This window comes from Ochlerotatus camptorhynchus, unplaced genomic scaffold, assembly GCF_037179485.1.
Source record: "Ochlerotatus camptorhynchus isolate MF236.1 unplaced genomic scaffold, CSIRO-AGI_Acam_v1.1 ptg000078l, whole genome shotgun sequence".
NCBI classification, from domain to species: Eukaryota; Metazoa; Arthropoda; class Insecta; order Diptera; family Culicidae; genus Ochlerotatus; species Ochlerotatus camptorhynchus.
The window spans coordinates 5,234,883-5,248,671 of record NW_027040568.1 but is presented as its reverse complement, the minus strand read 5'-3'; the positions used below and the strand labels follow the sequence as shown (position 1 = coordinate 5,248,671).

The following is a 13,789-nucleotide window of genomic DNA, read 5'->3' as shown; positions in this document are numbered from 1 at the left end:
TTCAACAACAGCACCCTCGACGAGTGGCAGTACGGAACATCCCAAAACAGGAACTAGTTCAACAGCGCACGGTTGCCACACGCATCAAACCAAATCAAGCGACATACTGTTCCGTTATATTCCGGTAGTTCTGTACGGAAAACGTGGATCGATCCGAACACACGCATTCCTCGACGACGGCTCCGATCTTACATTGCTGGACGAAGAGTTAGCTGACGAACTAAAGCTGGATGGAGAAGTCAGGTCGCTTTGCCTACACTGGACCGGCGGCACGCAGCGTCAAGAAGTGAAGTCAAGGGTCGTCGAACTGGAAGTAGCCGGTGTACACAGCGGAGCCAAAAGTTTCACCATCAGTGGTGCACGAACAGTAAACGAACTTCTGCTTCCGTACCAGACGATGGACATCGAGGAACTATCATCTTTGTACCCGCATCTGCAAGGGCTTCCGATCGACTCATACCACGGTGTTCGGCCACGGATCCTGATTGGACTTAAGAACCAGCATCTCAGCCTTCCTCTCAAGTGCCGCGAAGGCAATCTAAGCGATCCCATCGCCATTAAGACTCGTTTAGGCTGGACAGTGTGCGGTGGATGCACGGCAGAACCTGCAATCAGCCCGGTGCACTCCGTCTACCACATCGGTTCTTGCGAGGACCAACACAGTTCAGATGAGGATCTACACCAAGTCCTCAAAGATTACTTTGCGCTGGATAGCTTGGGGATTATGAAGCCACAACACGCACCTATCTCCGTCGAGGATCAACGAGCACATTCTCTTCTCAATTCACTCACGAGGTTCACAGGGGAACGCTACGAAACTGGCCTACTTTGGCGTTACGACACAGTACGTCTACCGGACAGCCGAGAGATGGCTCTACGACGTTTCCAATGTCTAGAAAAGCGTATGCAGAAGAATGAAACACTCACTAAAACGTTGAAGGAGAAAATGGTGGACTACCTGAGCAAAGGCTACATACGGAAACTATCTGATGAAGAGTTGAGCCAATCGTTTCAGCGTGTTTGGTATCTTCCAGTGTTCCCGGTGACAAATCCAAACAAGCCGGGAAAGGTGAGGATCGTGTGGGATGCAGCAGCCAAAGCATTCGGAGTATCACTGAACTCTGTGTTGCTGAAGGGCCCCGATCATCTTTCATCACTATTTACTGTGCTGATCCGCTTCTGCGAGCATCCTGTAGCTCTGACAGGCGACATACGTGAAATGTTCCACCAAGTGTTAATTCGGGATGAAGACCAGCAGAGTTTGCGGTTCTTCTGGAGAGATGAGGATGGACAGATAGCAATATACGTAATGTGCGTCATGACATTCGGTGCTTGCTGCTCTCCTAGCAGCGCCCAGTACGTGATGAACTTGAATGCTGCACGCTTCGATCAGGAATATCCAGCTGCTGTGGAGGTAATTAAGAAGCAGCACTACGTAGACGACATGTTGGTGAGCGTAGACACCGAAGAAGAGGCCATCAAGCTCGCTCAAGATGTAAAGTTCGTACACTCGGAGGGTGGGTTCGAAATCCGTAATTGGACCAGTAATTCTCTGCGCGTCCTAGAAGCCTTACGTGGAAGCAACGCTGAGGAGAAGAACTTGGACCTCTCACCAGAAATGGCAACCGAAAAGGTGCTCGGGATGTGGTGGTGTACATCGGCAGATGTCTTCACCTTCAAAGTCGGTTGGGACCGCTACGATCGCGACCTGTGGGAAGGCCGCCGTCAGCCTACGAAACGGGAGGTTCTACGGGTCCTCATGAGGATATTCGATCCCCTTGGACTCATTGCGCCGTTCCTAATGTTCCTCAAGATCCTGCTACAGGAAATCTGGCGAAGCGGCATCCAGTGGGATGACAAGATCGACGGCAATGCCTTCGCCAAATGGTGCAATTGGCTGCAAGTCCTGCCCCAAGTTGAACAAGTCCGAGTAGCACGATGTTTCCGCTCTCATCTTCTTCCCGGATACCATGATGTTCAACTGCACACGTTTGTAGATGCGAGTGAGAACGGTATGGCTGCCGCATGCTTCCTGCGCTTCGATCAGGCTGGAACTGTCCGATGCTGCTTAATTGCCGCCAAAACAAGAGTTGCCCCCTTGCGATATCATTCGATTCCACGGCTCGAGCTCATGGCAGCAGTTATTGGTACAAGGCTCTCCCAAACGGTCCTCAGCTCCCTGTCCTTCAACGTGAGCAAGCGATTCTATCACTCGGATTCCAGGGATGTGATTTGCTGGCTGTATTCGGACCATCGTCGCTACACACCATTCGTTGCCTGTCGAGTCGGTGAGATCTTGGAGTCAACAGAACCGAACCAATGGCGTTGGGTTCCAACCAAGTTAAACGTCGCAGATGATGGCACGAAATGGGAGAAATTCCCGGACATGACTCCAGAATCCAGGTGGTTCATCGGGCCAGATTTCCTGCGGGAACCGGAAGAAGCATGGCCATGTCAAATAGCGAAAGGAAGCAAGACAGACACTGAACTTCGTCCCTGTCTGCTAACCCATTTCACCGTGCCAGATCCACCGATCAACGTTTCCAGCTGGAAGCGGATGGTCAAAGTAGCTGCCTTTGTGCATCGTTTTGCGGCAAATTGTCGCCTAAAGAAGCAAAAGAAACCTGTTCATTGTGGTCCACCTTCCGCAGAGGAACTGCAGATCGCCGAGCGCTACGTGATACGCCAAGCCCAACGAGAAGCCTACCCGGACGAAGCAGCTATTCTGAAATCGGTGAACGGATCGCCGAAGCCCATTCCCAAGACCAGCCCGTTGTTTAAACTGACACCCTGGCTGGACGACCACGGACTGATGAGGATGCGGGGAAGAATTAGTGCCTGTACGCTAGCCACCGAAGATGCTAAAAACCCGATTATCCTCCCACGTGACCACCACACTACCAATCTTATTATTGCACACTATCACACTAAGTACCACCACCAAAACCATGAGACCGCTATAAATGAGCTCCGACAGAGGTATTGTATACCTCGACTACGAGCGACCTACGCAAAAGTACGCTACAACTGCCAACACTGCAAAAATCATCGCGCAACCCCACAGCCTCCAATAATGGCCGATCTTCCTCTAGAGCGACTTGATGCCTTTGCTCGACCCTTCACCCATATTGGCGTTGACTATTTTGGACCAATCGAAGTCGTCGTAGGTCGTCGAGTGGAGAAACGGTGGGGAATGTTGGTCACATGCCTGACCACTCGTGCGATCCACATCGAAGTAGTACACACTTTGAGTACCGCCTCCTGCATCATGGGCCTCCGAAACTTTGCAGCACGCCGCGGAATGCCCAAGACGATCTATAGTGATCACGGTACCTGCTTCATTGGCGCGAACCGCGAATTGGGAGAGGCAGCAACGGCGATCAACCAGGACGAGGTGATGAAGGAGTTCAGCGGTACCGAGACCACCTGGAAGTTCATTCCCCCAGCGTCGCCGCACATGGGCGGCAGTTGGGAACGCCTTATCGGTATAGTGAAGCGGAACCTCATGGAAATCCGCCCCTTGCACAAGCCTAACGACGAAGTGCTACGAAACCTTCTAACCGAGATCGAATGCACTGTTAATTCTCGGCCGCTTACACATGTTCCGGTTGATGATGAATCTGCACCTGCTCTCACCCCGAATCACTTCCTCCTGGGGTCATCCGACGGAACGAAACCGATATGTACCCTCGATGACAGCGGAACAGCACTACGGCGGACCTGGCGAATGTCTCAGCAGCTAGCCAACCAGTTTTGGAAACGTTGGCTAAGTGACTACTTGCCGGAGATCACTCGACGAACGAGATGGTATGCGAACACGAAGCCGATAGCGATTGGCGATGTGGTGATCATCGTTGATCCGAAGCTGCCCCGGAACTGCTGGCCTAAAGGCAAGGTCATCGGAACTTACATCAACAAGAACGACAATCAGATCAGGGCGGCAACCGTAAGAACTGCGAACGGTGTGTTCGAGCGCCCTGTGGCCAAGCTGGCTATATTGGATGTACGGCGCGACGGACTGTAAGCCGATCAGAGGATCGGCGTACCCGGGAGGAGTGTTGAGTACGCCCCTGGCGCAGATGCGCACCTTCCCATCCAAGACACCTTGCCTACACAAACATCAACGCACCCAGGTATAGTACGCACCTTCTCTCCAGAGACGTTGGGCAAACGTCACGGATAAACAATTGATAGTAGGCAAACGCCAAAAAACATAAAACAACAATTTAACGTGCGGCATCAATGAGTTTGCGGTCTAAATTTAGTTAGTTTTTTCCATTGAAAGTTCAAGTCATTAAATTAAATTACTAGTGTAAAATCAGCTAGGTATAATTCTATTTCTAAAATTCGTTAAAATTATTATTTACAATTAATACCTTTTCCATAGTGTTTGATAAAAACTAGTGAACTTATCATAACCTAAAATCTACTTACATCCTAAACCTACAGTGAAGGTAAAATTTATAATCTAAAATACTAAGTAAATACTTAAATCTAGATTGCTTTAGTACGGTTTATAGGATTCAGTACGGATAAATTGTTTGCTAGATTGCCTGTTACGACGGCCACCGACAAAACGAGACGATCTCGTGCGACCCGTAATTTCGATCGCTTGCAAGTGTAGCACAACGGGACTAAACGTAAGTTACAAAAGAAAATTACTAATGGACTAATATTAAGATGCAAACATGTTCACTAACGTTACATCCTTCCTGAACCTTTTTCCAGGAATATAATAATATAATTAATGAACGTAAATCCCACGTCTTCGGTAGTTCTAATATTATTGTATTGAAAATCTCCCTGCGTAAGTTGGCAAATTCCCAACACTCCCCGTCTTCCCCGTTGCGGTAGATCACTTTATTATTTATTGGACGAACTGCACCACACGGTGCGTCCGTCTTCCGTTTCTCTGCTGCTGTTGCTTCCCGTCTGCCCGACCCCGACGATTACCTAAGCAGCATAAAGCGCTTCATCCTGAGCATGGTTTCCTTCTTTGGGGCGGCGACAGCAAAAATGCTGAGGTTCTAACTGCACTTGGATGGCTACGATTCTCTGCACACCGACTAGCTACCGGACACTTCAATAGTGCGGATTGCGTTAATAGTGATTTTTCGGTGAAATTATTGTTTATAATTAGATAAAATTAAAAAATACCGACGCGAGTGAATCGAGAAACGCGACTTTTTCAGTATGAACACTCTTTTAGTGACTTTGACGTTTGTTGATGGCATTTTTTGTTTTCTTTAGTTCAACAACCCAATGCGGAATCGGTGATTACACCAACTGATGCAAAAGGTTAACAAGGAGTGGAAACAAAATCCACATGGCTATTTTTCACACAGATGGCGCTGTTCCCTACCAGTGGTAGTAATAAAAAATGATAAAAATCCTCATATAGGAACTTGTAAAAGTGAAAAAATACGCTTTTGATGCATATTCAGATCAACAGAAGTTGACGACCACCTAAATAAATCATTCATGGTCTTTGTCGTTTACTTTTTTCCTGAACCTTATTGGTAAACAAGGTACAATTATAAATAAAAAAAAAGGTTTTTTTCCCATAGGGATGATGCACCATGTCAAGCTCTAATGGGGAAAGGGATGGTTTATGATTTTGTGACAAGCAATGCATAAGGTATCGGAAAAACGTCACGAACGGGGGAGAGGATGTTAATTTTTCCTCAATTTAGCGTGACATAATAAATGGATTGCCTCAAGGGGTAGATCACTCCGCACACCCATCTTGGGTCATCTTTTTTGTCAGTGTGCCGCAAGTTTGCCGATTGTGCCGGTCATAGAGCAAGCTGCGATTGTTTTTAAAATACCCATCCCAGCAACCCGGTATTTCCGACATTTTGAATGTTTTTGTTTTGAAATCGCAAGGATAAATCGGATTGAGGATGACGCGGAAAGTGGCGGGTGTGCGATTTTTTGTTTGTTTTGTGTTCATACACAGCAAAAAAACTTGTTGAATATTACATCTGAACTGCTGCAACCAGGTCAATCCATCGGTTGTGTTCACGTTGTACGATATACATCGATTTTGCGAACAAAATTACATCCATTGATGTAATATTGTATCTGCTTTTTGCTATTACATCATTATTTCATACATCAGCTTTACGTTGATCGATATTACATTTTTTTTTTGCTGTGTATGATAATAAAAGTCCTGTGTTTTAGGACAAACCAGAAACTTAGCCTTTCGTGATGTGAAAAGCAATGGTCTATTAGCGGCCGGAAAGAATTTGAACCGGTGGGGAACATAGTTGGAGACCGACTATAGAGGATGATGAGTAGACTTCTGTAGTTTGTTTTGTGTGAGTTGCAGCATTATTTGAATTAAGGGTACTAATGGAGTCTGATTAACTGCCTTTTTCTGTTGAGCCCACTATAGAACCTACATTTCGTATTTAGATCTATAAGTGAACTGCTGCGCTGGTCAGAATTCCTTTGGTATATTCAATTGATCATTTTGTTAAGCTTTTGCATTCATGTTCCATCAGATGTCACAGCTGTTGTTTGCGGTGACATCTATCGAAAAACTACTCACAATCTGTTTCCCTTTAATTGTTCACAGAGGACACTGCAGTGCAAAACATGTCTGGTACCTCTATATATGCATTTAGATTATTATTCGAAGTCCCTCCTTTTTTACACATTCTGCACACAAAATAGCTCCCCCCTCACAGAATTTCCCACCGAATTTTATGTATGAGGCGGGGCATAAAGTCGAGCATAAAGCCTCGCACATTTCACTAATACCAATAAACCAGTTGGGCCAGACTTTATATGATTGTTATGCTATATGTTATGTTATATGAATGTTAAATCGATCATCATAATTCAAGCTGATTTATAAAATATTGATAAAATAGCAAAAATCAGAGTGGTTGCCAGTGCTGCAAAATCTCGACAATACACGGCTATATTCAAAATTCTGCTTGGGTCACTCATTTGAGCTAACAACTCGGTGCTGGTTTTTGGAAATAAAAAAAGATGGAGAAATCTGACAGTAAACAATTAATCATGCCTTCCCTATTCGGATTTTTTTTTACAGTTTTCGAACTGTAAATCACCAAATATACCGAACATTCAGCTACTTTTATTAAAACTACTAATGTTAAGTAGCTTTTGCGAAAAACTACTGAATACTGTAATAACAAGAACTGAATTTTCCTTAAAATGACAGCTTTACGATGATTGACTAAAACCGAAGACATCATATCAAGAAGACTGGCAAATTTTCCAGAATCCAAGCGACAGATACAACAGCGCTGAACTTGGGTGAAGGTGGAAGCAGCGCTTGAAATACGAGCAAATACACAAACCTTTCTTCTGAGGTTGAGGTTGCTATCAAATTCGTTCGAAGCATTTACCTTTGAGTGACAGATGACGGGATAGTGCCTGTCTCGAACGGTTGTATTAGAAAATGGAAGAGTGGCCAGTCTTCTTGATATGTTGTCTTCGCTAAAACTCAGTAAAATACTCGTTCCATAAGGATTATACACAGGTGTGTAGCTTTGATAGTATATATGTTATGGCAGCGGCTTGAGGAACGAATCCTGGATAAAGAGCCGCCGTGTGTTAAATCAATGGGCGCAGTCGTACGGCCATAAACAGAAAACAGATGGTATAATCCCTTTTTCAGAAATTATCCTGCCACACACAATAACCATTTATTGTAACAAAATCATACTGTTTTCAAGAAATTGTATAACGACTTCCTAAAGCGGTCCAAAATACCTCCGTTACCCTATCATATATCCGATGGTGTTATTATTTTGCTTGATTTAATAATTAATTGTTAGCTAGAAATCAGCGATGGAAGTCAAAAGTGACCGTTACGTTATATCGAGGTATACCTGTATCTCGCCTGTATTTGAATGAGCCCATTAGTGGCCGTTCCAGTGTACATTCAACTCAATTTTGGGGTGTTAGAAAGTATCGTGTAAATATGTTCCACCCCATTTACAAGTCTGTATCTTTTCCGTGTATAAATCATCAATCATCAAAATGACAGCAATGATGATGACTGACGCCAATTTTTAAACCGAAACAAGTTACTGATCAGATCGAGATTCTGTTCGGTTTACACATTCTTCGATTTTGTTATTTTTCATGCATGTTTTTTTAAATTTGCAATTGATTGCATTTGATAATTTTCATTTAGAAGCAAAACTGTTGCATATTACTGTTTGCCAAAGCAAGGAAATAATTAAAATGGGGGACCCTGTCAACATTCCACAGAAAATTGCAATCCGTCGTCGGTCATCGTTATTTTTGTCTGATGGTAATTATTCGTATTCCTCTTGTGAAACCTAAATAAATGTAACTCCTAATTTCAATGTAATCCTTAACGTTCAGCCTCTGCTTCAGCTTCACCACTTCCTTTCAAACCGAGGTAAGTTCATCGGGATCGTTGTTTTAAACGTGTATAAATTATTACCCTTTGATTTCTTGCAGCTACGAAAAACAGTTGAAGAATGAGATCGATAGTTGGAGCCGGTTGGTACGGAGCAAAATCCAAGAAATAAACGAGCACAAGAAGAACAACATTGAACTGGACGTTTCCCTACTGTCGGACGAGCAACGACGTTATCTAAATGCGGGGCCCATTTTAGACGACTACGTACAGGAAGCCAATGCCTTCGGTATTCTGGTAGAACGTTACATCCAGCGGAAGTCTTTCCTAGCTCGGCGTTACGAACTCATTCTAAGCGAAGCTCGTGCCCAGCTCGACAACAAAGCAGTGGATCTTATAGAAACGCAGTTGCTTTCGGAGAAGTTGGAATAAAGCAGACAGTAGTTTCGTTAATTTATTGTGTATTTCTTAATGGTAATGCTTTGTAAGTTGATAAGATTGTTGTAGATTATCTCCAAATGCATGCTTGTTCATGTTTGTTCTTTCATGTCTAAATAAATAATATAACAGCCAATTCCAATTCTTATGCTTATCTAATCTATGTCGCAAAGAATGTACGAGTCAGTTTTACAGCGTAATTTATAATTGCAATGCATTGCACAATCGTTACATGAACTCGTACCAAGTTGTAAATAATTTTAAGGTGCTTTTTATATCTATTAGAGCTGTATAACAAAAAAAAGTCAAGGTACGAAAAATTAACAGAAAATTTTGAACAACATAACAGATTTCTACCAACAATTGAAAATGGCCTATCGGATTTTTTAAGCAAAACTTTGTAAGGCCTTTTCCTCTCAAAGCGTAGGCCGCCCACGCAACCCAACAGCATCAGTTTAGGAGAAACTTTCCCCAGCACGATGATGTCATTGATTGGCGGCCTTCGGTTTGCGAGCGAAAGGGCTTACAAAGTTTTGTTTACAAAAGCTGATAGGCTTTTTTCAATTGTTAGTCGAGAGATAAGTGATTAAGTTACTTTCTAATGTAGATCATATTCATGTTTCATATGTTCGCTCATGCGTTGAACAAAAAACGGTCTGGCAGAGGGATCCTTATTATACCTTCTGCTTTCCTTAGCAGTACTAGAACTGCTAACATTTTGCACATTATTGTCACTAAAATCAGTCGAAGATTTAGCCTTCTTGCCGTTGGCTCTGGTGCTATCGTCTGCCTTAGCGTGGGACCGTAGCAGATCACCCGGAATGGTTTTCTCTCTAATTTGGATCATTGAAGTATTCATTACTTCGCAGTCGATCTGCATCAACGTTACCTTGTCCGATGGATGTGTCGCTGTGAAATAAAAACAAATTGGTTATTTACTACCATGAATCGCAATGAAGTAGAAGACGAGCACAAACCGTTATCCATCAGAGCTGGCAACATGAGGGACATTTTGGGTCGATTGGTTTTATTGTGGGCCAACGCCGGCAGCAGCAAATGTTCTCCACTAAACGACACCAGGTAGAATGTGTCGTCTCGACGGCCAATTTCTTCAAAAAATTTCGCATATTTCTTACTGAACCCAGAGTAGTAAAAAGCCAAATCACTTTCCTTCCTAGCTCTCTGCTGCTGATAGATTTCCAACTCCCGGGCCTTTTTTCCTTTTAACTGCGGTCGCTTCTTGTTTCCCGTCAGTCTAGTTCTTTTTTGAAACGCGTCCATCTGCGAACTAATGTCCTTCATCTGCCGATACATCGAGTCAATCGTATCCTTCAGAGCAAACATTTCCGAAAATGAGTTAATACTCATATCATCACCGTCACGATCGGTCAGATTCTTATACCCATTTTCACCGATCCATCGTCGTAGTTCACTGGCCAGTCTGATGTTTTCGGTTTGATTGACGTAGAATGGACAAACAGCATAAGGTTCTTCTGCTGCTCCAACAGAAAGATCTTCGTAGTTAGTTAGGTTTAAACTGATGTCGACGTTACGAGCGTTGAAAGCGTTGGAATCCTCTATCCATAGCAAATTTCGTTGATGATGGGGTATATCGTCGGTTGTTTCCAAACCGGCTTGGTTCCTGACGCTTCCGGTGAGCAAATTTCTGTGAATCAAGCAAAAATTACTAAGCTAGTCACGGAAAACATAATCAACTCTCTTACCCAAGTGGCCCAAAGTTGAACGAAACCATGAATAGCATTGCTAGAACTATAGCAGTATTCTTTCGAACGTTGGGAGTCAGCTGCTTGGTGAAGGCATTCAGATGTCCAAAACTAGGTCTATTTCCACCATGACATGAACATTTCTGTTTTAATTTTTCCAACAGTCCATTGTTTTCCTGCAATAGTATGTTGTCAGATACTTATTTAGTTTTATCCATAAACGAAGGATGCCACCAGTGACAAATTATTCCCGCTCGATTTTTCCTAAATAACATGAATCGATTCTCTTCGTCGACTTTCTCATTCGTTAATAACTTGAGAACAAATCCATTTCTTGTTGTGTTTTTCGTATAAGATGCTAGATAAAAGCTTCCTTTACCGATCTGTTTGCTGAAAATACCTGGGAATATAATAAATTTAAAACGAACGGAACGTAATAAATTAAAAAAAAAACAGCAAGTAACTTCTTTGAACTGTTCAACATTTTCCTTTGAATTTTTGAAAAAAAAAAATGCTCTAAATTTGGTTGTTATTTTTAACCACTCGATAGAAAAATACGAACGTAAAAAAGCGTAAAAACAGAATTGAGTATATTTAAGGTGTATTTTTTATCTTTTTTTTTTTAGATGTTGTTCGTTCAAATGGTGTTTACATAAAAAAAAAAACATCATCTTTTGCCACTTCTGCACATGATTTAAGGGCTTCCGGTGAATACATAAAGTAGATAAAATCTAATCTCTGTAAAATTAGTAATCCAATATCGATAACCGAACAGATTATTTTGTGTTATGAATCAGGAGAATTCATAGTCCGTATAAAAACACATTAATCCATCCCATATTGTCTAGTGGTTAGGATATCCGGCTCTCACCCGGAAGGCCCGGGTTCGATTCCCGGTATGGGAAGTCTTTTTTAATCACAACATTTTATACTTACGTCTTTCAAGTACATATTCTCCTTCGTCAGCTCATCGATGTGCTGTTCCAGTGAAGTAACGTACTCCTTCTTGCGCACTCGGGACAAATATGCGGACTCCCGGTTTTTTATCATCCGCTGATGTTTCTTGAACACCCGCTCGTTAACCGATCCTTCTATTGTAGGCAACAGCAAATGTGTTTGTGCGGAAGGAGGACGAGGAACGGATGCTACCGTATGTTGTACTGATTCCTCCGGTTGATATAACTCCTGAACAGTGGACAACGATGATGTCACTTGTGACTGCTGAAGTGGCTTAGGGAGAACGGGTTTATCTTTGCTGGCCGCTGCTACAAACGCGGATGCTTGTGTAGCTTTGATCAAAATTGTTCCATTGTTAGGTTGGTTCTTCATGTTTTTCATCAGTGCTTGATAGTCCTTCGCTGTTAGAACAATTGTCTTCTTTGTAATGGTTTTTGTTATTCCCCCCGACGAGATGCCGTTAACATTGATCGATCCTTTTGGTGGAATTTTAACTTTCTTCAAATCTGCTATGTTTGTTGGGCAGGATGGTTTTTGTATTGCTGGCAGTTGGGCCGTACCGACTCTGATTATATTGTTGTTGAGATTTGAAACGAGTTGAGGCGGATTAACGGGATATTCTGGTGAAGTGGGAGGGCTGTCGAACAGAATATTGTTCATTTGAGCACTACTACATGATGCATATCCACTAGATGGATATGAATCGCAACTCTTACTGCTATCCGAGGGAGAAGGGGTGTTCCTATGTGAGGACGTGGAACAATCTGACTCGCTTTCTCTCTTAACAACTCCGTTGAGGAATATGTCTGGATCAATAAAGGCTCCGTACTGAGGACTCATCATGCCGTTTTCGTGGTTCGGAGATAACTCTTCAAGCGATTCCATCACTGGAGACAGATTATGCTCACTTTCAAGTACATCTAGTGTTCCTTCACTACCAGGAGATCCCTGGTACATTTCCATAGGAAAATCTTCAAGTATTGGATCAATGTCCAGCATGGTCTCATCTGTAACAAACACCACAGTGTGATTAGGTTATTTCCATTCATTATAATACAGATCATGTGAAAACAAATTCCGTCAGCCGGCACTTTTATTTATAGACTAACTGTTCTAGTTACAAACTCTGACGCAGAGGCCTTGAAGAAGCTGCGTTTTTATTTTTGTTTACTCACAATTTAATTCTGTCTAGCTAGCATAATGAAATACCTACCGTACAATTGCTGCTCATCCATTACTTTTGTTTCCTTGATGTTGTGGCAATATTTTCGATAGTTTTACTATGAGAAATGATATTTAATAAATGTACTGCAACACCATTGTTTACAAGTTCTGCCGAATATAACAGCCGCTACACTCTATCAGTTCATAACCGGGTAATTACGAAACGATTCAATTTAGGATTGAAAAAATATAGTATGGTAGCACTTACAATATTCTACGAAGTATTTTTATTATGTTTTCACTAAAACAATGGAGAACAAACTGAAATTATTTCAGAAACAAATTTTTTTTTTGGATTTGGTTCGATTAGATTGCGTTGCGAGTTGCGAGTTGCGATTGTAGACTGACGTTTGCTCATGTTGTTAATGATGTTGACTTTTATCATTGTCATCATTCGGAAGAAAGGCGCCGTTCATGTAATACATTGAAAAGGGGCAAAAGATTATCGTGTTTACACTCATAAAAATTGTATGGTAGCACGTACAATTCAAAAGTGTTCACTTGTACCCACATCTATGACACAAATGTCATTCCCATATACTTTGAAGCCGAAAAATCCTGGTTCTCTGGTTCGATTTTACGTCAACATTTGACAGCTGCTGCAAATTTTCGCAAGCAAGCTCTGTTCATACGTGATACGTTATTAGGAACGTTTGTCGCGAGCGGCGGGAAGGATTTTTTAAATCTTTGTTGTATCATAGGCGCTGTTTACTGTGTTGAACACGAATTATCGTTGCCTAACAATTAAGTGCATTATAATTGGATGTGATAGCAGCATTACCACACCAGTAAAAACTTTTAACGCGATATAACCATGCGGCACACATGAGTGTAGCTTAAAAACGTGTTGTCAACACTAACACCACCAAAATCGGTTACGGCTTCAGCTAGTACTTGTCTTGCCAGGGATGTGCTTGTACCATGCCAGGTCATGGTAAAATCACAAACAAACAGACATAACACTCGCGAGTTGTTCATCGAAAAGGCATTTAACGGTCAATTTAAAAGTATCGTAGTTGGTATTACAGCCACCTGTGGCGCGCATAGTCAGTTCCCTTCCCGCATAATCAATAATCAT

General features: G+C 42.6%; 2 protein-coding genes and 1 non-coding gene across 4 annotated transcripts; 2 read left to right on the top strand and 1 right to left on the bottom strand.

The window, feature by feature from the left end:
• Positions 1-8,078: 8,078 nt before the first annotated feature.
• LOC135697808 (uncharacterized) lies at positions 8,079-8,906 on the top strand. The gene is made up of 3 exons (XM_065217621.1): positions 8,079-8,296; positions 8,371-8,407; positions 8,470-8,906. Exons 1-3 carry the CDS (start codon positions 8,125-8,127, stop codon positions 8,798-8,800), a joined length of 540 nt encoding a protein of 179 aa, XP_065073693.1. The 5' UTR covers positions 8,079-8,124; the 3' UTR covers positions 8,801-8,906.
• A 103-nt stretch (positions 8,907-9,009) lies between these two features.
• On the bottom strand, positions 9,010-13,018 carry Atf6 (bZIP_ATF6 domain-containing protein ATf6). 2 transcript variants are annotated; one of them, XM_065217619.1, is made up of 6 exons: positions 12,920-13,018; positions 12,701-12,845; positions 11,467-12,494; positions 10,531-10,706; positions 9,784-10,472; positions 9,010-9,715 (listed from the first exon to the last, which is right to left on the bottom strand). In XM_065217619.1, exons 2-6 carry the CDS (start codon positions 12,720-12,722, stop codon positions 9,405-9,407), a joined length of 2,226 nt encoding a protein of 741 aa, XP_065073691.1. In that variant the 5' UTR covers positions 12,723-12,845; positions 12,920-13,018; the 3' UTR covers positions 9,010-9,404. The 2 variants fall into 2 exon arrangements, with proteins under 2 accessions (XP_065073691.1, XP_065073692.1); XM_065217620.1 differs by having other exon boundaries at positions 12,701-12,767; positions 12,920-13,014.
• Positions 11,364-11,435, top strand: TRNAE-CUC (transfer RNA glutamic acid (anticodon CUC)). Its single transcript has one exon. It is a non-coding gene; the product is annotated as a tRNA-Glu (tRNA).
• Positions 13,019-13,789: the final 771 nt, after the last annotated feature.

What these genes read in the sequence shown, in the direction of transcription:
- LOC135697808 (XM_065217621.1), top strand. Translation starts at nt 8,125, where the DNA reads ATGCATGTTTTTTTAAATTTGCAATTGATTGCATTTGATAATTTTCAT. An exon ending in ATCGTTATTTTTGTCTGATG is followed by an intron (nt 8,297 to 8,370) that starts GTAATTATTCGT and finishes CTTAACGTTCAG; the next exon opens with CCTCTGCTTCAGCTTCACCA. An exon ending in CCACTTCCTTTCAAACCGAG is followed by an intron (nt 8,408 to 8,469) that starts GTAAGTTCATCG and finishes GATTTCTTGCAG; the next exon opens with CTACGAAAAACAGTTGAAGA.
- Atf6 (XM_065217619.1), bottom strand. Translation starts at nt 12,722, where the DNA reads ATGGATGAGCAGCAATTGTACG. An exon ending in AGAATATGTACTTGAAAGAC is followed by an intron (nt 10,707 to 11,466) that starts GTAAGTATAAAA and finishes ATACTATTGCAG; the next exon opens with GAAAACAATGGACTGTTGGA. An exon ending in TTCAACTTTGGGCCACTTGG is followed by an intron (nt 10,473 to 10,530) that starts GTAAGAGAGTTG and finishes CTTGATTCACAG; the next exon opens with AAATTTGCTCACCGGAAGCG.